Source organism: Ambystoma mexicanum, chromosome 7q (genome assembly GCF_040938575.1).
Source record: "Ambystoma mexicanum isolate Mex_15411 chromosome 7q, UKY_AmexF1_1, whole genome shotgun sequence".
Classification (NCBI taxonomy): domain Eukaryota; kingdom Metazoa; phylum Chordata; class Amphibia; order Caudata; family Ambystomatidae; genus Ambystoma; species Ambystoma mexicanum.
Window position 1 is genome coordinate 851,204,397 of NC_090941.1, and position 22,345 is coordinate 851,226,741.

At 47.5% G+C, this 22,345-nt stretch overlaps 1 protein-coding gene across 4 annotated transcripts in view; it reads right to left on the reverse strand.

Annotated features, from left to right (window-relative positions):
• CEP295 (centrosomal protein 295) overlaps positions 1–22,345 on the reverse strand; it is a 721,329-nt gene that overhangs the window by 666,441 nt on the left and 32,543 nt on the right. For all 4 annotated transcript variants that reach the window (XM_069639287.1, XM_069639289.1, XM_069639288.1 and 1 more), the window contains exons 4-5: positions 12,669–12,779; positions 1,828–1,964 (exon numbers count right to left, since the gene is read on the reverse strand). In XM_069639287.1, the coding sequence (XP_069495388.1) occupies positions 1,828–1,950 (123 nt within the window). In that variant the 5' untranslated portion in view covers positions 1,951–1,964; positions 12,669–12,779. The remainder of the gene's footprint in view (positions 1–1,827; positions 1,965–12,668; positions 12,780–22,345) is intronic.

Sequence of the window (22,345 nt, forward strand, 5' to 3'; positions counted from 1 at the left end):
TTACCTGCATTTACTAATTTCGTTGTACAGCTCTACAGCTCACATTACCCCTCTAAAATAAGCCTGGCTGCTCAGTCACACTACCAACTTGTGTGGTGCAGGCCTGTATTAAAAGGTGGGTTACCCAATACCAAAGAAGTCTTGTAAAGTCCCAGACCAGTTGGACTCTTCAAATTGCAACCTAACAGTGTGTCCCCAATTGGATCTGGATTCCCTTGTCTTGCTGTTAGCCTGTCCAGGATACGTCTGCCTAGGTCATACTTAACTTTTAGGTTGCGTGTAGCTCTTACAAAAGTAAATTCTTTTTTTTTACCTTGAGCACAACTGTGTCATCCTAAAATAAGTTCGGTTATTGCTTTCCTTAGTCTGAGAACTGACTGTAATTGAACGTTACACCCCAAGGTCCAACTCCCCTAGAATAACTGTTACCCAGAATAAGAGTTCTAGGTGTTTTACAGTTCCAAGAATAAGTGTTCCACTATTCTGAAAAGTGGAATGTCCAGTTGACTTACTATGCACGTTATTGCTGAGCATCACAGTACAACTGTTAGGGTCTACTACCCTGTATTACAGAAAGTAATCCAAAATAAACTATTGATTTTGACTTCCCTGGAACGGTTAGGTGTTCCAAATAAGGTCTGTGTACCTTCGAGCATAGTGTTGTGTTTTTCTATAATGTGTTTATTTGATCTGTGATAGTACATATTCCCCCCACAATTTATCTGGGCCTACTTGTAAAAATAAATGGTTTATTTAAATACAATACATAGTGTTTCTTTGACCATTTGTATTACAATTTGTTTGTACTGATTCTGCAACCCTCTCTCCCTCTTAAGATAAGCCTGGCTGCTGAGTCTACGCTACCCTGAACTCTGGTGGTACAGCCTTATACTAAGAGTGGAGTATTGTACTGTCTCAGTTGAATGATTTTACTAAACCCTTACTTTACTAAACTGCCCGAACAAGGCTAAGATGTGGTCAGAAATTCAGCTAACTGGGGCTAATGCAAGAGAATGCGAGAAAGAAGCGTGCGGTGAGGAAACGAGAAGCAAAGTTAGTGCAGAAGAAACTTTCTAACTATCCCATGGAAGGGACGATGTTAACGGGCAGAGGAGGAGGAGTTGCTCAGCAGACAACAGATGACATGGGGAAGGTTTTGCAGGACGAGGGGATATGAAACAGTGGCCGAGAGGACCACGGGGGTATTCCTCTAGCAGCTGAGGCGCGTTGCAAGTGAACATGGTGTTGGTGTGTGCATCATGACAACCACCAACACCGTAAGAGCGGAAGACTGGGGTATGATGTTTGCGTGGCAAACATACGCTGACCGAGTCATGACAATAGGGTGGTGTGAGCTGGACCCACAAAACAAAAAAAGGTAAGATAAATGTTATTACCATCCTTGGGAACTGAAGTTCACACAAGAAAATGTATTTAAACAATAAGTTTAAGGGACTTTTCAGTGATACTGCACATAGGGTGCTGGGTGTCAAAGAAAAATGCACATGCCTGTATTAAACATATGGAGTTTACCAGACTCCATAAAAAAGTGAAAATAAAAATCCCAGTTAGAGAAAGTGTGTGGTAAAATATTCCACTCACTCAAAAGACTCAAAACAGAGCCCAGCAAAAGTACTCGGGGTCTCTCAGGTTAAAGTGAATTAGCACAGAAACTGAAAATTCTTCCCAACATATGTCCAATGCATTTTTCCACAGAAAGTACTGGGATTTTGTAAAATGTAAGTTTTCAGTTGGACAGGTTGCAAACCACAAGTATTCTCGTATTTCATGCAATTAAGAAAATGGTGATCCTTTCATCATTCTTACCTGTTGTAACCGCAGCTTGCGCCTTCTTTCAACTTCCTCTTTTATAAGCAAGGCCTCTTCATTTGGACTGAGCCGCAGTCTTCCAACTTTTGCCACTTTTCTTTTCATCTTATCGGTGTGCATTAAAGTGAAATGTGCTAAACAAGAAGTGTTTGTTGATAGGAGATAAATAGATGCAACATAAACACCTTTGTTTCATACACCAACTTTTTAAACAAACCAATTAAGCTTCAGAATCTGATAGAATAGAAATGTTTGTCTGTATCACTAAACATTTTGTCTAGGATGCACGCAGCATTAACACAATTCTTTAAAAAATAAATTCTATAGGGGTCATGTCCAATTGTATTTGTATGTTGGTAGAAAGAGTGAGTGGAAGCAGAGCCAACTTCTCAGAACATACGTTAGGGAGCACTCATTTCTGTGCCAAGTCCCCCCCAACCTTAGAGACCACCGCTCTTTTGCTCGACTTCCGGAATTTCAATTTCTACCCTGGAGCAAGTGAGACCCTTTTCTCACTCCTGTATTTTTTTTTAATCTAATTTGGACTCTGTTTTTGGAGTCTGACAAACTCAATGGGCATCTTTTTGTATTGTGACACACAGCACCTCCAGTGCAGTGTCACAGAGAAGTCCCTTGGATTTCTCATAAGGTTTAAATACCTTTTCTTGGGTGAATTACTGCTCCCAAGAATATTATATGGAGTGCGGGGGGTTACTTAGTAGCCCCTTTTCCTACTTTTAATGGCTGGTGGCAGTGGTTTAATTTTCCTAACAATGCGCTTTTCTACCACAGGCTGAACCCTCAGCTACAGTATAGCACCCATGAATGACCATTTTATTTATTTATTTATTCGTATTTGTTAAGCGCACAGAATCAGCCCTGAGGCATCGTGGCGCTGGTTACAGAAAAGCGCTGGTTACAGGAAAAGCGCGTCTTAGTTACAGCATAGAGGCATACAGGCATACAAGTTTGGGCAGTAGCAATATTTAGCAATGTGTGCCTGATTGGCTGTAGGTAGAGGAAATTTAGTTAAAGAGAGAGATTGAGTTTTTTTCTAAACGCTGTGAGGGAGCCTTCTGCTCTTAGAGCGTAGGGGAGATTGTTCCAAAGTTTTGGTGCTATGTAGGGGAAACCCTGCCCTCCTGCTGTAATCTTGTTGATGCGTGGTACAGTGAGTTGGTTAGTGTAGCACAGTCTGGTAGGTCTGGATGAGGTCGGTCTGAGAATGGTGTCAGAGATATGATGGTGCAGTGTGGTGGATACATTTGTGGGTAGTAGTCAGTACCTTGAAGGTGATGCGTTCTTTGACAGGGAGCCAGTGAACTGATTGTCTTGCCAGTGTGATGTGGTCCCTTTTGGAGATGTTTAAGGCTGCTCTTAGAGCGTTATTTTGGGTGACCTGAAGTTTGTTTAGGTTTTTTTCAGAGGTGCCGGCTAAGAGTGCATTGCAATAGTCAAGTTTAGCGCCTATGGTAGCTCTTGCTATTGAAAGGCAGTTTTCTTTGGAGAGGAATGGTTTGATGGCGTTGATGAGTTTAGTGCTTAGTGCAGATGCGGAGACAATGGCACTAACTTGTTTGTCCATGGACAGGGTTGCATCAATGTAGACCCCTAGCGTTTTCACAGAAGATAGGACTGGGATAGTGCAGTTGTCGATGTTGAAATTGGCATAGCAACTATCTAGCCTGGCCAGTGTGGATTTTTGGCCGAGGATAAGGATTTCAGTCTTATCCCCGTTAAGACATAGGCCGTTAGTGGCCATCCAGGCTTGAATGGTGGCGTAAATGAGTTTTAGAGCTAGGGCGTCTTTGTGGTATGAGCCTGTTAGAGGGAGGAGCACTTGGGTGTCGTCAGCGTAATTGGTGTAGGCAATCCCAAGTGCATCAAGTTTCTCGAATAGGGGCTTAGTGAATAAATTGTAAAGCGTAGGTGCTGTACAAGAGCTTTGAGGGACACCGCAGTGTATTATGGATGGTGTTGCGCTAGAAGTGTTTGAAAAGACTTTCATGGCCCTCCCTTCAAGAAATGATGTTATCCAGGAGGTGGCTTGGTCAGAGAAATGTGCGGAGTGGGAGAGGTGTGAGGTGAGGGTCTTGTGGTCCACTAGGTCGAATGCCGCAGAGAGGTCGAGGAGAAGTAAAAGGGCGGGTTTACCTAAGTCCAATATCTTGGTTATTTGGTTTTTAAGGTCCAGCAGAGCAGTCTCTGTTCCATGACCTTTGCGGAAGCCTGACTGTCTGGTACCTAGGATGGAGTTAGATTCGAGGTATAGTTGGATTTGGCTGTGTGCCACTTTATCTAGAATCTTGAGAAGGAAGGGGACTGTTGTTATAGGTCTGTAGTTGTTAGGCACCGTGGGGTCGAGAGTGGGCTTTTTTAGAAGTGGGCGCACCCAAGCGTCTTTAAGACTGTCTGGGACAGAACAAGTCTTGAATGAGGCATTAATGAATGCGGTAATGATTGGGGCAAGTGGTTCAGCGCAGTCCTTGATTAACTTAGGGGGGCATGTATCGGCTTTGCAAGTCGATGGTTTCAAATGTTTCAGTATGTCCAGGACTTCTAGTTCTGAAACTTCTTTAAAGGCAAATTTGGGGATGTTAGTGGTTTTGCTAGGCGATTGGGAATCTAAGTGCCGACTCTGTTTCTGCAAGGTATTGTAGTGGTCACGGATTTTGTTTTGTAAGAGGTCCATTTTGTTGAGCATGGCGGCTTGGATACTGTTGCACCAACCTTCATCCTTAATGATCTCGTCGGAGGAAGTGGGAGGCACTGTGAGCTCTTTAAAGATAGAGAAGAGTTCTCTTGAGTGGCACTTTGAGTCTAATATTCGACGGTTGTATGATTCAGATTTGTCATCGAAGATGGCGTTTTTGTATTTTTTTGCGGTGTCTTTGAATAAGTCTTTGGTGGTGTCGCATGGGTTGGCCTGCCAGTTTTTAAGTGCTTGGCGCTTTTTGTTACGCAGAGCTTGGAGGTCCTCTGTGAACCATGCGTTTGAATGGAAGGATTTTTTTTCTTTTTTCTCTTCTAGAGGAGCAATGGAATTTATAGCATTGGTGAGTGTATCCTTGAGTATGTCTGCTAGGATGTTAGGATCTTGTGGGAAAGGAGGGGCGAGGCATGGCGTTTTGAGAAGGGGGCGTAGATTGTCTGCAGTTAATTTTTTGGAGCTTCTGGCTAAGGTGGCGGATTTATGTACTGGTGTTTTTTTGGTAGGTATCGTAGGGATAGAGAATTGTATGCAGCTGTGATCTGTCCAAGGGAGGAATGTATTGGATGTGATAGAGGAGCTGCAGTTATGGTCGGCCAGCCAATTAAGAGTTCTGCCTTTGGTGTGGGTGGGTGACACGATTTTTTGTATGAAGTCTAGGTTGGAGAGGTCCTTGAGGAAGGAGGTTGCTGTTTTGTCCTTTGGGTCATTATAGCCTAGATTAAGATCACCTAGGAGTAAGGTTTTGGTGGATTTTTTTAGGTTTTCGCTGAGAATATGCGTGATTTGCCCTTGAAAATCGGCTGGGAGTCCTGGGGGCCGGTAGATGACATGAATGTTAATGGTGTTGTTGTGAGAGAGGGGTAGTTTGGCCGATAGTATGTCTGCATTCCCTTCCCAAGTGTGGGGTGTGGGTCTGATATGGTGGATGTCTATAGATTATGGCAACCCCTCCCCCTGATTTTGTAGGTCTGTCTTGTCTAAGGATGGAGTAGCGTACTGGTACAGCTAGGGCAATGGCGGGGCCTGAAGCTTCATGTAGCCAAGTCTCTGTGATGGCTAGCAGATCTAAGTCGAGGCTGGAGATGAGCTCGTTGATTTCTAGGGCATGGGCGGTGAGCGATCGAGTGTTAAGTAATGCGCATTTGAGTGTTGGTGCTACCTGACTTCTGTTGGGAGGCCGCTGTTTCATTTGTTTTTTCTGCTTGAGGTTGGGTGGGGTGGGTGGTTTAGGGGTGGGTGTGAGGTTAGTACACGGTGTGAGGATGTGAGTAATCCTGGCCATAAGGTTGTGGGAGACGGGTGTGCGAGAACCTAGTCTATAGTTTCTGTGTGATGTTGGGATGTGTTGCGATGAGAAGGACCTAGGTAGTGTGCGTGTCCTCAGTCTGCACAGTCTGGTGCAGCTATTAGGTGTAGAGGTGTGAGGATGCGCGGTGTTGGGACTAGAGTGAGAAGGTGTTGAAATTGTTTTGGACTGCATCATGATGCTGGGGCTAGGTAAGCACGAGTGTAGATAATGTCGTCCATATATTGCGGTGGCGAGGAGTGTGCCTATGAGTAGTAGAGTGCTAGTCTGGTGGTGCAGCCCTGGTAGCATGCTGGAGTACTCTGTTGTGCACGTGGAGGGAGGTGAGACTGAGCAGCGGTGGTTCTAGTAGTGCGAGGCGCTAGTTGCCTAGAGGATGTCAGATGGTAGAAATGTGCAAAAAGCATTCACTGTCTATAAGTACGAAATGAGGCATTTTGAATCAAGAGTACAGGATTTTGGCATTGCAATGATACATGTGCAGAAATTACAGATTCGAGGAGTGACTTACAAAGTAGAATCATATAGTGATATAAGCAAATTTAAGAATTTACGCAATTCAGAGTCTGGGGCAGTGCAGAGCAGCCTTGGTGTGTGGTGTTCTACTCACGTAGCCTTTGAGTCCAGGGAGGGCCAACTCCGGGACTCCAGAGGCGAACAGGGGCAAACAGGAAGGGCCTTGCTCTCTGGGCCTTCCTCGATTGGGCCGGCTTCCGCCTGCCGGCGGGCTGGCAAGCAGATGAACAAGACGCGTTGCTAGGCAACGCAGTAAACAATAGCGGCGGCCATTTTGGGAGGCTCTTTCGGCGGCGTGGTGCAGGCAGTGGGCTTCGGGTGCCTGAGGGGATGCACTGCGCACTCGTGAGTGAGGCTCACCTAAGAGAAGCACAGGGAGTGCTTCACAGCGACTGCTCCAGCAGCGCTGTACAGATGGCCACGGCTGCTCCTGCAGACCGCGTTGAAGGTCGGCGGTCGATCGGGGCTGGGGGAGGCAAAGGCTGGATCCTCCCGGTGCGAGGAGGGCTCCTGCCCTGTAGAGATGCTGCCAGAAGTGAGGGGCAGGGGCAAACAGGAAGGGTCTTGCCCTCTGGGCCTTCCTCGATTGGGCCGGCTTCCGCCTGCCGGCGGGCTGGCAAGCAGATGAACGAGACGCGTTGCTAGGCAACGCAGTAAACAATGGCGGCGGCCATTTTGGGAGGCTCTTTCGGCGGCGTGGTGCAGGCAGTGGGCTTCGGGTGCCTGAGGGGATGCACTGCGCACTCGTGAGTGAGGCTCACCTAAGAGAAGCACAGGGAGTGCTTCACAGCGACTGCTCCAGCAGCGCTGTACAGATGGCCACGGCTGCTCCTGCAGACCGTGTTGAAGGTCGGCGGTCGATCGGGGCTGGGGGAGGCATCAAAGGCTGGATCCTCCCGGTGCGAGGAGGGCCCCTGCCCTGTAGAGATGCTGCCAGAAGTGAGGGGCAGGGGCAAACAGGAAGGGCCTTGCTCTCTGGGCCGGCTTCCGCCTGCCGGCGGGCTGGCAAGCAGATGAACGAGACGCGTTGCTAGGCAACGCAGTAAACAATGGCGTTGTGTCAAAATGTCCCAGGTCGTCTTTTTTCACCATTTGTTTGCAAGGTCTTACTTGGGTTTTACTCTGCACGCCAAACCAGTTTTAACCCTTTAGTTTGCTTTGCCTTTGGCGGGCTTCAGCACTTAAACCAGCCTCTGGCTCCACTGGCAGGGCAGGAAGCGAGGGAGATGCTCAACCTCCCTGTCCTTAGTCCCTGTGGTTACCTGAATGCACCCAGTGCTGATTGGCTGGCTGTCCAACCTTGCAGGATGTTAGGCAAGATTGTATGCAGTACCCTTAGGGTGCACTACAACAACCCTGACCCACGGGTAATGGGCACCCAACCTTTGATACAAGTCTGTACTACACAGTTTGGTAGTGTGGCCGAGCAGCCAGGCTTCTCTCAAGAGGGCTCAATGTGAGCTATAGGGGAGTTACACAGAGATTCAGTGACACGTTCTTACACACATGGTTTCTTGATTAAACAATTATTAATTTAACAGTCAGTTTGAATACGCCTTCTTCAGAAGGGAGCAATATAAAAAGCAACACACAAATACACTTCAATACTGTACACTCTTAGTTTCTAAATCAGTAAAGACCCTTTTGGGATGGCACACAGACACAACCTACACCCTCAGGTGACTTCAATAGCTAGGGTGCTGGGGACATTAATCTCTTACTGTTTGCATTTAGTTGGTAAAAGGAAAAGGCTATTAGAACAAACAACAGACCACAAACATTCTCTTAAGCAAGCAAATACTTTCGGATCCCCTAAGCAGAGTATCAGTATAACAGGCTAGGCCAAAGTCCCTGCGCAAAATTCTTATATAGGATGAAGCACTTCTGGTAGTTAAGTAGAAAGGTCTTGGCACAATGTTTTATAAGTCTTTGAAGAAAAGAAGAATCAAATGGAGTAGTAGAAGATGCAAACAACTCTACAATGAGAGGCAAGTTCTCTCAGTCTTTACAGTACCTTAGAAAAAGTGCAGTAGATGTCGTCTGTTCTGTGCAGATCTCACTGTTCCTGGGCCTCTGTCGTGGGGACAAGAGGAAGGACTTCTGGGGACTCCTGCTCTGCAATGGGACGGTCACTGCCCTCAATCGGAAATCTTTTCAACAAGTGGCACTTCAGTGTTTCAGCTCCTCGGGACTACCGCAAACAGCAATGCGGTTTCTGGCTGTCGAGATGGACTTTTCTTGCTTCTGGGGTCCCGCACTCTGTGGAGGGGGCTCAGGCGCAGTCAGTCCTGCTCCCTGGGAATCCAGAGGATCTTCCTGCAGCTCTTGGCCAACTTAAAAACAACGCACACAATCTTGTGTTCCAATCCCTCGGTTTCCAGCAGCAACTCTGTGGAAATTCAACCAGCTCCGAGATAGATGTCCAGGTGGCTTACTTTGGAGTTGATTGGTCCCCATCAACTCCAGGGAAGAAGTTGTTGTTGCAGGGGCTTCTCTGTCGATATGAATTTGGAGTGTCAGCACAGCAGCAGGGCTTCACCGGGCAAACCAACGGTCCAGTAGCTGCAGCAGGAGTCTTCAAGTTCTTCTTCGCTTCCTTTGTCCAGGGGTGTACTGTCTACCAAGCCAAAAGCCTCGCCTTTTATTCAGTTCTCTCCCATTCATTCCAGCCTAGCTGTCACTCACCCAGCAGGGCGGCTGTCCTTGCCGGACAGTCGGCTGGTCAATCATCAAGTGCATTTGGGTCTCCTAGAAGACTAATCACAGGGAGTTTTGGGCACCTCCCTCACTTCCTGCCCCCGCCAGACAACCTGGAGTCAGACGGGCTTCACTCGTGAAGCCCGCCAAAGACAAAACGAACAAAGGGACCTACCGGGTTTGGCGCGCAGAGTAAATCTCAAGGACCTTTCCACAAAGAAATGGCGAAAAAAAAAAAAGGACCAGGGCCATTTTGACAAAAATTGCCACCCTTGGGTGCTTTACTACAGCTGCGAACGCAGCCCACAGTAAATGCACACCACGGTAGTTAACAAAACCACTGCCACCAGCCATTCAGTGAGAAAAGGGTAACAAAAAAACAAAAAAAAAAAAAAACTATTTTTACATGAGAAGCTAGACAAAGGGGATACTTGGTAACCCCTCCTGCTCCCTATTGTAAGATAGTGTGTGCTGGGTCTAGAAAGTTACAACGCAAGTAAAGTCAATTTCACTTTACTGCTCTTGGAAACAGTTTATCCAAGAGAAGGTATGTAAACCTTCGGGAAATCTGAAAGATTTCCCTGTGCCACCGCACTGAAGGTGCAGTGAGAATGTAAAAGATGATGCCTATGGAGTTTGTCAGACTCCACAACCGAAAGAAACAGAGTGCAAGAAATCACATTAAAACACATGAGTGGGAAAAAGGGTCTCACTCGCTCCAGGTTAAAACAAAACCAAGTCCTCAAAATCCAGCAAAGTTGCTGAGGGTCTCTAAGGTGGAGGGAATTAGCACATTTCTGAGAATTCTCCCTAACAGATACACCAGCTTTGAGAGGATGTCCAGGTGGCTGAAATGATTGGTCCCACCAACTCAAAGGGAGAAATAGTCCTTGCAGGGGGCTTGACGATCGATAAGCATTTGGAGTTTCAGCACAGCAGCAGGGCTTCACCGGGCAAACCAACGGTCCAGGAGTTGCAGCAGGCATCCTGTTCAAGTTCTTCGGATTCCTTCGTCCAGTGGTCGACTGCCTTCCAAGCCAAAAAGCCTGCTCCCATTCATTCCAGCCTAGCTATCAGTCACCCAGCAGGGTGGCTGTCCTTCCCGGACAGTCGGCCAGCTAATCAAATCACCTAAGAGTGCATTCCCGTCTCCTAGGAGACGGAGTACAGGCAGTTCCAGGCACCTCTGTGCGCTTCCTGCCCCTGCCAGACACCCTGGAGCCAGAGGCAGGCTTCCCTCGTGAACCCTGCCAAGGACAAAATGAACAAAGGGGCCAAACATGGTTTGGCGCGCAGAGTAAATCTCAAGAAGGACCTTTCCACAAAGAAATGGTGATAAAAGAAGACCAGTGCCATTTTGACAAAAATGGCACCCATGGGTGCTTTAACGTGGCTGCGAACGCAGCAAAATCCCATAATGGTAGTAATAAGTAAACCATTGCCACCAGTCACTCAGTGAGGAAAGGGGAACATAAAAATGTTACATGAGAAGCTAGACAAGGTGATACTAAGTAACCCCTCCAGCACCCTATTGTAGGATAGTGTGTGCTGGATCTAGAAAGTTACAAATGCAAGTAAAGTCAATTTCACTTTACTGCTCTGGGAAACAGTTTATCCAAGAGAAGGCATTTAAATCTTTGGGAAATCTGAAAGACTTCCCAGTGTCACTGCACTGAAGGTGCTGTGAGACACAATGTAAAAGATAATGCCTATGGAGTCTGCTAGACTCCACAACCAAAAGAAACAGTGTACAAAATACATTAGCGAGTGGGAAGGGTCTCACTCTCTTCAGGTTAAAAAGTCCTCAAAATCCAGCAAAGTTGCTAGGGGTCTCCAAGGTAGAGAGGTATTAGCACATTCCTGAGAATTCTCCCCAACACAGTGTTTGTCCTTTCTTGTTCCTTCCCTTGACATCCAGGGTGGGATATTCCTTGGTGTGATTTGCATCTTCGGTAGGAGTACCATGGACTCAGGCTCCAGTCTGTCTGTGAAGGCAGGAAGCGAGGGAGGAGTCCAAAACTCTGCAGCCCTTTGTCTTCTTCCTTGCCTGAATGGGGACAAATCCCAGTGGGTGGGAGGGTTGGGGGGGCTGGCTGTCCTGGACAACCAGAACCCCCCCTTGTTGTAAAATGCAGACGTTGTGCTGTAGTTCGTTAAATATTGCGAACCTGGAAGCTGGAGACAAGTCGACCACTGGAACCGAAACCGAAGAGGATGAAGGAAAAGCGGCTGAAATGATTTCCAGCAACCAGAGAGCCTGCAGTGTAACCAGAGCATGCTGTAGCCCTTCCTTCCAATCGACCCGGGGACACCGAAAACAACGACCCTGACCCAGAGCCTGGTGAGACCCACTAGACTCAAGAAGACCTGCATTTTGAGCCATCCCATGCATTGCTGCAACCTTGCATTGCTGCAATACCCACAAAACTCTGGTACCTCGAGCCACTGAATCTCGCTGAAACTTCGTGGGCATCCTGGTGGATCTCCAGAGACAAGAATAGAGTCTGAAAGGTCCCCTCACCAGAGTGCTGGACCTTTGTAACAATGAGAATTCAACCGCGATTTGTCTTCTGTGCTCCTTGAAAAGGCACCAAATCTGCAGAACCACATTCAGCCGCAAGGAAAACCTTGCCTAAAGCCTTCTCCATTGATCACTGGTGCAAAGCTCCTTCTAAGGTCTTGTTTTCAGTCACCACAACAAGGAATCCACTGACCAGGTATTCAGCTGCAGATCCTGAAGTCCTCCTGCTGCTAAATCTTCTTCAATGCTGAAGTACTGTGTTGGCTTGGGTATGTACTTACCTTAAATCCATTATGATTTCCGTGTAGCAGTGGGGTGTTTTCTGTGACTGGGAGGCCTCTCGTCCAGTGCACCCAGTCCCACTGCTAGAATCCTGCTAGTGTGTCTTCTGTGAAGCCCCTTCTTCTAACTCTAGAAGTAAAGTACTCACCTGTTTTCCCAGTCTTCCTAAGGAACCGACTATTGCTATTTAAGAACCTATTCTGACACGGTCTGTTGGACACTAGATCCTAGTGACCCACCCGGCCCCTTCTGCCACTGAGAACACTTATGCTTCAAGAGTAAGGTAAATAATTTTAAGGGATTGGGCCTTTTGCCTAGAAAATAAAATAAGTGTTTCAAAGTTACTTACTTGTAAAAGAGTTGGTTGGTAACTGTAATTCCAAGAGTGAACAGTTACAAAGGTTCTTACTTACCTTGGATATGTGATGCACTATTCTTAAAAGTATTGTTAACATCTTTCTTTCCTTAGAAACCATTCTGCCATTCCATTCTTATAGAAAGTAGATGTGGAGGTATATTACTCACCTGTGCCCCCCACCCCTCCCCCTCGGCCCCCCACTGGGTCTTGCTTCCCCTGACTTGCCGTTTGCCTGTCCAGAGTAAGTCTGATTTAGGTGGTTGCCTACATAGAATAACTGAGTCATTCAGTAAAGTGCACCATTGGGTTTTGCTTTCCCTGTGCTGTTGTAGACAGACTCACAGTGTGTCTTTGGTTCTAACTGTCCTTAAGTCATACATGGAAGGTCTGCAACTATGCTAGCACCACAGGACAACTAAATAAAGCAAATCTGTCAAATACATACCTGAATCAGCAGAGCTTGAATTCGAAAGCTTCCAGAGCAAGTAGTTGCAGGAAAGCACGGAGCAGAATGACGTGGATGACCAATGCAGCTAACACGCCAAACCAGAGAAAACTTGGCAAAAACAAGAAAATAGAGTTACATACAAGCTAATAAATATAATGCATAGCACACATAACGGAACAACGCAGTGAGCTCAGCTCAAGTGTAGGAATCTTCATGGTTTGAAAACTCGGTTGCAATAAAAGCTCATCATTGCTCAGAATGCATTAAAGAATCATTCACACAAACAAGACATACAGTACTTGTACAACCACACATTACCTACAATAGCCAATATTAAAAAACACACACACACCAAATACACAATTAATTCTGAGCTCAGTTCAAGTGTAGGAAACTTCATGGATTGAAATCGAGTTTTAGAGGTTCAATCATCATTGCTCAGCATGCACATGTTGCTCATTCTACCTCCACAAGTATGCACAATGTCATCTCCACACAAAGCCACACTGGCCATCAGTCATCATATGGCTAGCCTCCCAACGCAAAGCAATCGGGCATAACTTCAGAATGAAGGAATGATAGCAAGGAGGCAAAATTAATCCCAATGGACACCACCACACTGATGCACTAAAACAAATTACACTTTATTCATAAGATTAAACAAAGTTTTATGATGGATAAAATCAGTACTTCAGTTACACATAATACACAGTAGTGCACAGTATAGTTATGAAAACTATAAATGAACAGTTAAAACCTTACTCACTCTTTACCATAAAATCTAAGCACTATACACAGTGGTTGCTGTTAGGACAGTTTCTCTAAAATCCAACTAAGGGCGTCATAAAACCATATCCGAGGCAATACAACAACTCCACTCTTAGCATAATGCTGTACAACTGGAGAATGAGGGTAGCATGGACAGAGCAGCCAGGTTTATCTTAGGAGGGAGAGAGTAGTAGCTTGGTACAAAGAAATAGTAGCATACATATGGTCAAAATAAAAACACTGAAACACTATGCATTGTAAAAATCATGATTATAAATACACGTAGGCAAAGATAAATCGTGGGAAAGGCAAGTGCTATCACAGATCATACAAAAAGAATTATAAAAACCAACGTAATACGTTTGGTATACAAACCAAAGAATAACCTTGTCAAGAAGAGCAATAAGTAAGTCAAGGTGCGTCAAACCTACAGTTACACATTCAGAGTGTCACTAGGCTATTCTTGGGGTATAAGACCAGGTTAGTCATACTTTTAGAATACCGGAAGTAATACAAGGGCAGCAGACCCTATTGGTCATAACGCACAGTGTTATTTAATTAAAGAATCACTTAATTAGGCCAAAGCGGTTACACGTTTATCTTGCAACATAAGTAACTTTCTTCTATTATGAATGGATGAATACAGTTATAACCCAATGTTACTTTTAAGAACACAGTTCAAAAGGGAGTAACTTCACTCATACTTTCTAGAGAGGCCTTCAGCTACTCATGGACAAGTAAGAGCCTATTGAAACAATTTTAGAAGTGCACTAGAGCAATTCAGGGAAAGCACAACCCAACATTACAGTTTAAGAAGAGCTATTCGAGGTCTGTAAAACCTATCAGTATATACACGTATTACACGATTTCTAGTAAAGGAATAGGCAGTTTAACCATGGATACTTTTCTGAAGTGTAGAATACAATTTCAAGGGTAAGTAAGACCTCTAGAAGATTAAGAAAGGCAATCAGCAGTTTGTTAGGCAAGAATTGATGTAGTAACCCTGTGGGAGACCACACAACACTTGTCCTCTTACTTAGTTTTAGGTAACCCACATTTTGGTATAGGCCTGTACTACAGCAGTTGGTAGTGTGACTGAGCAGACAGGCCCATCTCAAGAGGGGTAAATGTGAGCTGTAGCAATAAAATCCACCAATAGCCAGGTAACACTTACAGTTATCGGGCAATGTGCAACAATACAAATACACTTCAAAATACTTTTCCAGAATCCATACAAAGCAAAGAAATCTCTTGAGATGCTTCATAAACATTTTCTACACCCTGAGGTGACTTCACCAACTAGGACAGTAATGGCATTTATATATCACTTGTACACTTTTGGATTCTGAGGTTTTGTAGGAAGAATAGGTAAGAGGGAGGAAAAAGGTTAAACAGGTTCTCAGAGCATGTGAGCACTTTAAATCTTCCAATGAGTTCTAGATAAAAGCCTTTTCCAGCAATATTAGTTTAAAACCAATGCATTAACTATGAGGGACGGTAAGAATCAAAGTCAAATGGAATAGAAGAGCCTGTAGGGAGCCAGGACAGCCAAAGTCAATTGGAGCAAAGTCTATGGAGCGGAGGCACGTCTTAGATAGTAAAAGTCTGGCACAAAGTTAGCGCGTTTGTTAAAGAAAAATCACTGTAGGGCAGTGGTCTCCAAACTTTTTTGGCCAGGGCCACCTTTGAGCAAAATTTGGGCAGGTCGGGACCCCCCCAGAAATATCAAATGGACAGTATATATTGCGCGCCATCACCTGCTCCAATCACAGTCGCTGGGCTCCCTCATCCCACTCCTACCCAGTCCCTTGTCTCTCCCCACTCTCCCCACCCCATCACACACCCTGGGCTCTCCCCACTCTGCTCCCACCAATATCCCATGGTTCCCGCCCATTGTGCTCCCACCATAGTCCCTGGGCCCCCCCCCCCCATCCCATTCCCAACACAGTCTGAGGGCCAGTGGTGGCTGGTGATTTTATTTAAGTGGAAGGGCATAACAATTTCCGCCAAAAAGGCCTTAAACCTCACGAGAAATCTAAAGGATTTCTCTGACACTACACTGAAGGTGCGGTGTGTCACCATACAAAAAGTAGATGCCAATGGAGTTTGTTAGACCCCAAAAACAAAGTAAACACATGAGCCAAATCAGATCAAAAACTCGAGAGTGAGAAAAAGGGATCACTCACACCAGGGTTAAAATGAAAAAGTCCTAAAGTCCAGCAAAAGAGCTGGGGGTCTCTAAGGTGGGAGGAATTGAGCACTAAAATGAACATTCTCCATAATACAGTTCAAGGTAAGTAAGGACCTACGAGCAACTCAAAGACAAGTATTAACTCCAAGACTGTTCTAGAAATGCAAACAGATCAGGAAGCAAACCCCAATTGTACACTGAACAGTTATTCAAGGTAGCTAAACCCTATTGGTAAGCTTTTTACACTCCTTCAGTTCAGAATAATGAAACAGTACCAACACAATTAATTTTAATAAGAGTGGAACACTATTCAATGTATATACTTTTTAAAGGAGCAACCAGAAAAGTAACAATTAAGTATATAAACTTATTGTAAATTATTTTATTACAGAGATAGAGTTACAACACTAACTTCTTTACAAGTAAGTATTATCGGTACTACAGCGCACTCGCGTAGATTACAGACAAACGACTTGTCTGATGTGACTACTAAATGAATGCAAGTCTGTAGTACTGAAAAGGCTGGTTATTCACACTTGAGCAATACTATATGTTCTATTAACATTTTCAAGGCTTCTAATGATCTGTAAGTCCAATCACTAACCAGCAAAAAGTCTCACGTAGCAGCAGGAAAGGCAAAGTGATACTATAGTCACTAGAATTAAAAAAAACTTAGCAAGATAACACGTTATAGGGACCCTGCAAAGGACTCCCCAATAGGACAAGCTGTCATGCCTGGGCCAGACCTTGAAACAGACTCCAGTCACACTGGAGCGACTCTTCTACCTTTAGCCCTACAGTACCTTAGGTTAGAAGTAAAAGCAGCTGGATTCTCTCCAGTGCAGCAGCGCTGGACCACGTCTCCTGATTACGCGATCTGGTGACAAAGGGAAGGCCCCTGAATGGGATGTCACAGCAGCAGTTGCGAAAAAGTACCCTCAGCTTGGATTTCTTCAGTCTCTCAGGCTGGTCTGTGGTTTTGGCACCTTTGTAAAAGCTCCAACAAAGTATGCTTATACCCGGTCGATGGAGGGGGCGTGGCCAGCAGGCATGCCGTGAAGACAGGTTTCTTCGGAGCTCCGTCCCGCGATCCTTGACAACCTAATAACCATCGCCAAAAACCACTCTGCGGAATAAAACAAATACAGATTCCGGAAGGGGATCCGATTTCCTGAGCCCGACTGCGTTGCTGAGGCGAATCGGAAAACAGAAGACCCGAAACGGGGAGTCTGAATTCGCGCCCCCGGACCCACAAGATGGCGGCGCCCGTGAAGGAGCGAAGCTAACTGACGCTGCGGACCCAGGACGCCCCTTAGACCGCCACGACGAAGAGCTTTCTCTGGCGCTGACGTCGAGGGGCCGCCCGCCGGCTCCCCTGACCGTATCCCAGCTCCAGCAGGGGAGACCAGGTGACGGAGAGATCGGGGCAGGAGCCTCGCGGCACCAACTGCGTCGGAACGCAGTGGAGGACCCGCTGGGCTGAGGGGGAGTGGATTGGGTCCGCACATCGGAGAGGCTGGTGCCGCTCAAGCGGTCTTGCCTGTCCAAGAGGGCAAAGGACATTAACATAAAACAACACCAAAGACCCGAATCGGGAAGCCGGAATTAGCGCTCCCAGAACCTGCAAGATGGCGGCGACCGCCGAGGACCGAAGCTAATGTAAGGCTGCGTTCCTGAGAAGCCTTGCGGACTGCTGCGGCGGCGGGCTGCCCCTGGCTCCTGCGACCAGAAGACATAATCGGGGGATCGAGGCTGGTGCCCTGCAGCTCCAACGACGACAACACGCACTGGAGGACCAGGCATGCTGAAGCGGGGCGGACAGGCCGGACTGCCGAGACGTGAGGATACGGCGACGAGGTTCCGGGCTTGAGGAGCTGACTCTGCCCACACACAGGTGAGCCCGATTGGAACCACACTTGAGCGGGCTTTCCAGAGCTGAGGTGGTGGTGGGATGCTGCATAACGCAGAGTGGGGCGCGGGGCGCCCCTTCCATTACCCCCCCTACCAGGAGTCCCTGACCCCAATCTGCACGGCTGCCTGGCAAGCAGGGTGCCTACAACTTGACCCCTAGAACACTGGCAGAGCCCCAACGTTACGGAGAGGCCCACAAACATTACGGCTCCTCCGAGGGGGTGAGCGCACGGCGGCGGCGCCGTTGAGGCTGCGGAGAGGAAACCGAGGCGACCTGTGAGTCTCCGAACAACTAAGGGGAAGGTGGCTAGGTTCGCTGGATCGCCTGGAGCCCGGGGCTCTCCTAACCATACTTTGATACCCACTGGCAGGCAGGGGTTCCCCTGGAGCTAAGCAGGCGGCATAACAAGCACAGAGGGAAGACTACCAACTAGACGGTTGACCCAGGGGCCCCCTGCTGCTGGAGCTGGCACCCGGAACAAAAAGTACTTGCGGCTGAAACACCACGGAAAGCTGAACCCCCCTGAAATAGCCAGAAGCTGGCCTGTACGGTACCCCCTCTGCGTGCATCTGTGGGTGGGGAAATTGAACTTGCACGGTCCGCATCATAACTGTAGCTATTGAACATTGGCCAGATAGGGGGCCCTGCCGGTGACAGCTCAGTGGGTAAATCCAGTTCTGAAACACTGATCAAGGGCCATAAGCGAGACCCTCTTGCCTTGTAAAGCAGGACCTGGTCCAGAAGCAGAAGGACCTAAGGAGGGCGATGTCTCCCACCAAAACCAAGCCGAAGTTGGTCACAATGGATTCCTTTACGACGGTCAGGCCCCAAAGACTACCACAACAGGCCCAGGAAACCCTAGAAGAGCCCCCTCCGCAGGGTGAAGACCTTAAGCATGTGCACGTCCTGCAGGCGATAGCGGCCCTCCGCACGTCAGTGGAGGGGAAGATAGAGGAGATGAGATCGGATATGCAGCTCATGCGTCAGGATGCCCGCAATCTCACGGAGAGGGTGACGGAAGAAGAAAACACCCTACAAGAGAATGTGGAAGGCACCCAGGACTTGAAGTCGAGAGTCCAGGAACTGAACAAAAGGTGGCAAGGCTGGAGGCGCGCTCAGAGGACGCCGAGGGCCGAGCCCGCCGAAATAACATCCGCTTGCTGGGGGTCCCCGAGGACCTGGAAGGCTCAGACCCGACTGAATTTGTTGAAACAATCCTGCTGCAGGAAATTGGCCCAGGGAACCTCTCACAGGGGTTCTCTGTGGAAAGAGCCAACCGATCCCTCCAGAAACGTCCACCTCCAGGCTCGCACCCACGCCCAATTATAGCCAAAATTCTGAATTTTCGCGACCGGGAAATAATACTTCGATACTCCAGAGAAGGAGGCGAGATCAAACGGAAGGACTCGACAATAGTCATATACCCAGATTACACCCCCACTGTGCAACGAGCTAGGAACTCCTTCATTCCAATAAAAGCGCAACTAAGAAAGCTCAACCTAAAATACATGCTGCTTTATCCATCACGCCTCAAGATTCTCTATAAAGGAAGAGCTATATTCCTGGAGACCCCAGCCGCAGCCAATTTGTGGCTATAACATAACCTGGCCGACGACAAGGAAGACCCCCCTTCCCTTCCCTTCCCCCCCCCCCCCCCCCCCGAGGTCGGAAATGGGATGATCATCTCCACACTGAACTAAGAGGCATACCGAGATCCCCGCCCGCAAGCTTAGTCAAGCAGACTTTCACACTATACCAGAGTTCTACTGAGACGAACGCTCGATCGGGCAAGAACTCCAAGCACCACACGAGCACCTGCAGAATGACCCACCCCTCGGGAAACTGTGTTGGTAATCTACCTACACGCTGCCCGATCCGGATGACCAGGACTGGTCTGGAAGGCTCGGGACCCCTGAGCGTTGCAAGTTCGAAGCATCTGCTGGGGGCAGTTCAAGGTTTTACTGTTTTGTTTAGTTTGCTTTGTTCATCTTCCCCATTCAAGGTAATGGGAGTTACCCAAGTTACAAAATCTCCCACGTGCGAAACGGATGCTGCTGGGGAGGGTGGACGGGAGGGGGGATGGTTGGGACCGGGAGAATTGTTCAGAAGGCATCGACGGGTGCCGGACTGTTTCGGTGACAATCTGAGTGACCCGGCATGGCATCCAACGCAAAAATAAGGATAATGACATGGAATGTGAGGGGATTGGGAACCTACTTACGCCGAAATAGAATCAAGTCATACTTGAACAGGAAAAAAGTGCAAATAGCACTATTGCAGGAGACCCACTGCACAGCGGACTCCCTGGCCAGGCTGGGGGAACACTGGGGAGGACAGGGAGTGGGCACCGCCTACTCCAAATTTGCAAGGGGTGTGTACACCTGGATCCACCCCCAACGCCCATTCCATCTAATCAGGTCGGATATTGACCCTGAGGGGAGGTTTGTCATACTCTGGGGCCGACTGGAACATGAAGAAGTATGCATAATAAACTCTTACCTCCCCAATACCAACATCCCAGCTCATTTGAACGCCATGTATGCTAAAAGCGCACCCTACAGGCATGGAGTTTTTCTCGGGGGGGGGGGGGACTTTAATTGTGTCCATGATGTGAACCTAGACAGGTCCCTGCCCCACCGAAAGGCCCCTCACCGGCAACCACAGCTCTGTCCCTATTAACAAATAGATTGAATCTAGCCGACACTTGGAGGGAACGTCATCCGGATTCCCGGGGGTACTCATATTTTTCCTCCCCGCATGATCTCCACGAGGATAGATTACATTTTCATAGGCAAAGAACACCTGTCACAAATAGAGGAGGCACAGCATTTAGGCAGGACCATCTCTGACCACTCCCCGCTTTTAATAGAATGGAATCAAACTGGCCCCAGACCCCACCTCCCCCATCCCTATGTGGAGGATGCCGATAGACGCTCTCAGTGACCCTGCGTTCAGGGAAGAACTACAGGAATTCATAGATAACTTTGTTGAAAGAAATAGGGGGAGCGTTGACCACCTGAGTACGATGTGGGACGCTCTTAAGGTAGTGACTAGGGGAGAAATTATCGCAAAAGCAGGGGGCATTAGGAAACAATTGAGGGGAGAGTTGGATCAGTGGGAACGCCAGGTTGAGCAGCTTGAAGCCACCCCGGTGAGCACTCACCAGAGGGAAGACAACCTTAAGGAACTCAGAACTAAATGTACCCTTGCATGGGAAAGACTAGCTAAATTTGATTATGCCACCAAAACAAATAGAATACACAGAGAATCTGATAGACCTAGTAGAATGCTGGCCTGGCTATGCAGGAAAGAGCACCCTCACCACACTATTACCAAGTTACAGACTGAAGGAGGCATGGTAGTACAGACCCAGCAAGATATAAATGACACTTTTAAGGGATTCTACAAACTTCTCTATTCTCATAGTGTCCAGGTTCCCCGAGAACAAATTATAGACACCCTGGAGGAAATAGGACTCCCCAAAATCTCCTTGGAACAAGCTGCAGCTCTTGACGCAGTTATCACAGCAGAGGATATAACTGAGGCAATCAAGTCTCTAGCCACTGGTAAGACCCCTGGGAGCGACGGCCTGCCCACCGAGTTCTACAAGGCGTATGAGGCCTCCCTAACGCCCTTGCTGCTTGAGGTCTTCCAAGAAGCACATGAGAGAGGGATACTTCCTGATGGTATGAGGGAGACCCTGTTGATTCCAATCATCAAGCCCAATAAGCCCGCTGACAAATGCGACTCCTACCGCCCGATAGCTATGCTTAATTACGATGTGAAGATTTTGACCACGGTATTAGCAAATAGACTGGCCAAAATTATAGGGGAGGTGGTGCATGGGGATCAATGTGGTTTCATACCGGGTCGGAACACGACCATGAACCTCCGTAGAGTACAACAGATTATTGCTCAGACAGAGGCTAGCATGGAGCCGTATGCACTGCTGTCCCTTGATCATTAAGGCGTTCGACTCAATATTTTGGGAGTGGCTGGTGGAGGTCCTGGCTGGCTTCGGCCCGGGGTTCATTAGTTGGATCCAGTTACTTTATAACAAACCTAAAGCCAGAGTAAAAACAGGAAAATACGTGTCGGCGGCCTGGGATATATGTAGGGGCACCAGGCAGGGATGCCCGCTTTCCCCCATGCTTTACGTGCTAGGGCTGGAACCCATTGCCATCTACTTCCGTAAACAATTTTTTGACGCTGGGATACGGCTGGGGGGAGTTGATCATATTATCTCCCTTTATGCTGACGACGTACTGCTATATGTCAGGGACCCACTACACAACGTGCCCACGATGTTAGACGTCTTAGACAACTTTGCAAAGTTTTCAGGTATCCAGTTTAGTAGGGCGAAATCCTGCCTATTCCCCCTGGCAGGCATCAAGGGGAAAAGACATAACAGATCTCCCGGTGGTGGGAATACAATGGGAACTTGCCTCATTCAAGTACTTAGGGATACACATAATGCATACCCCTATTCTAATGCATGAGCACAACACGAACATTGTGATTCCCGCCCTGAGAAAATCCATGCAATTCTGGGCGAAACTCCCCCTATCCATGATGGGCAGAGTGGCAATAATTAAAATGATTGTCCTTCCCAGATTTTTATACGGGTTTCAGAATATTCATTTTTACATCAATGTGCCTTTCTTCAGCTTGTTGGAGAGGATAATCCGGGACTTTTTGTGGGGGTCAGGAAGACGCAAAATTGCACTCTCCACCCTGATGCTGCCATACACCAAAGGGGGAATCCAACTCCCAAACTTCGAAAAGTATTATCTGGCGGCACAG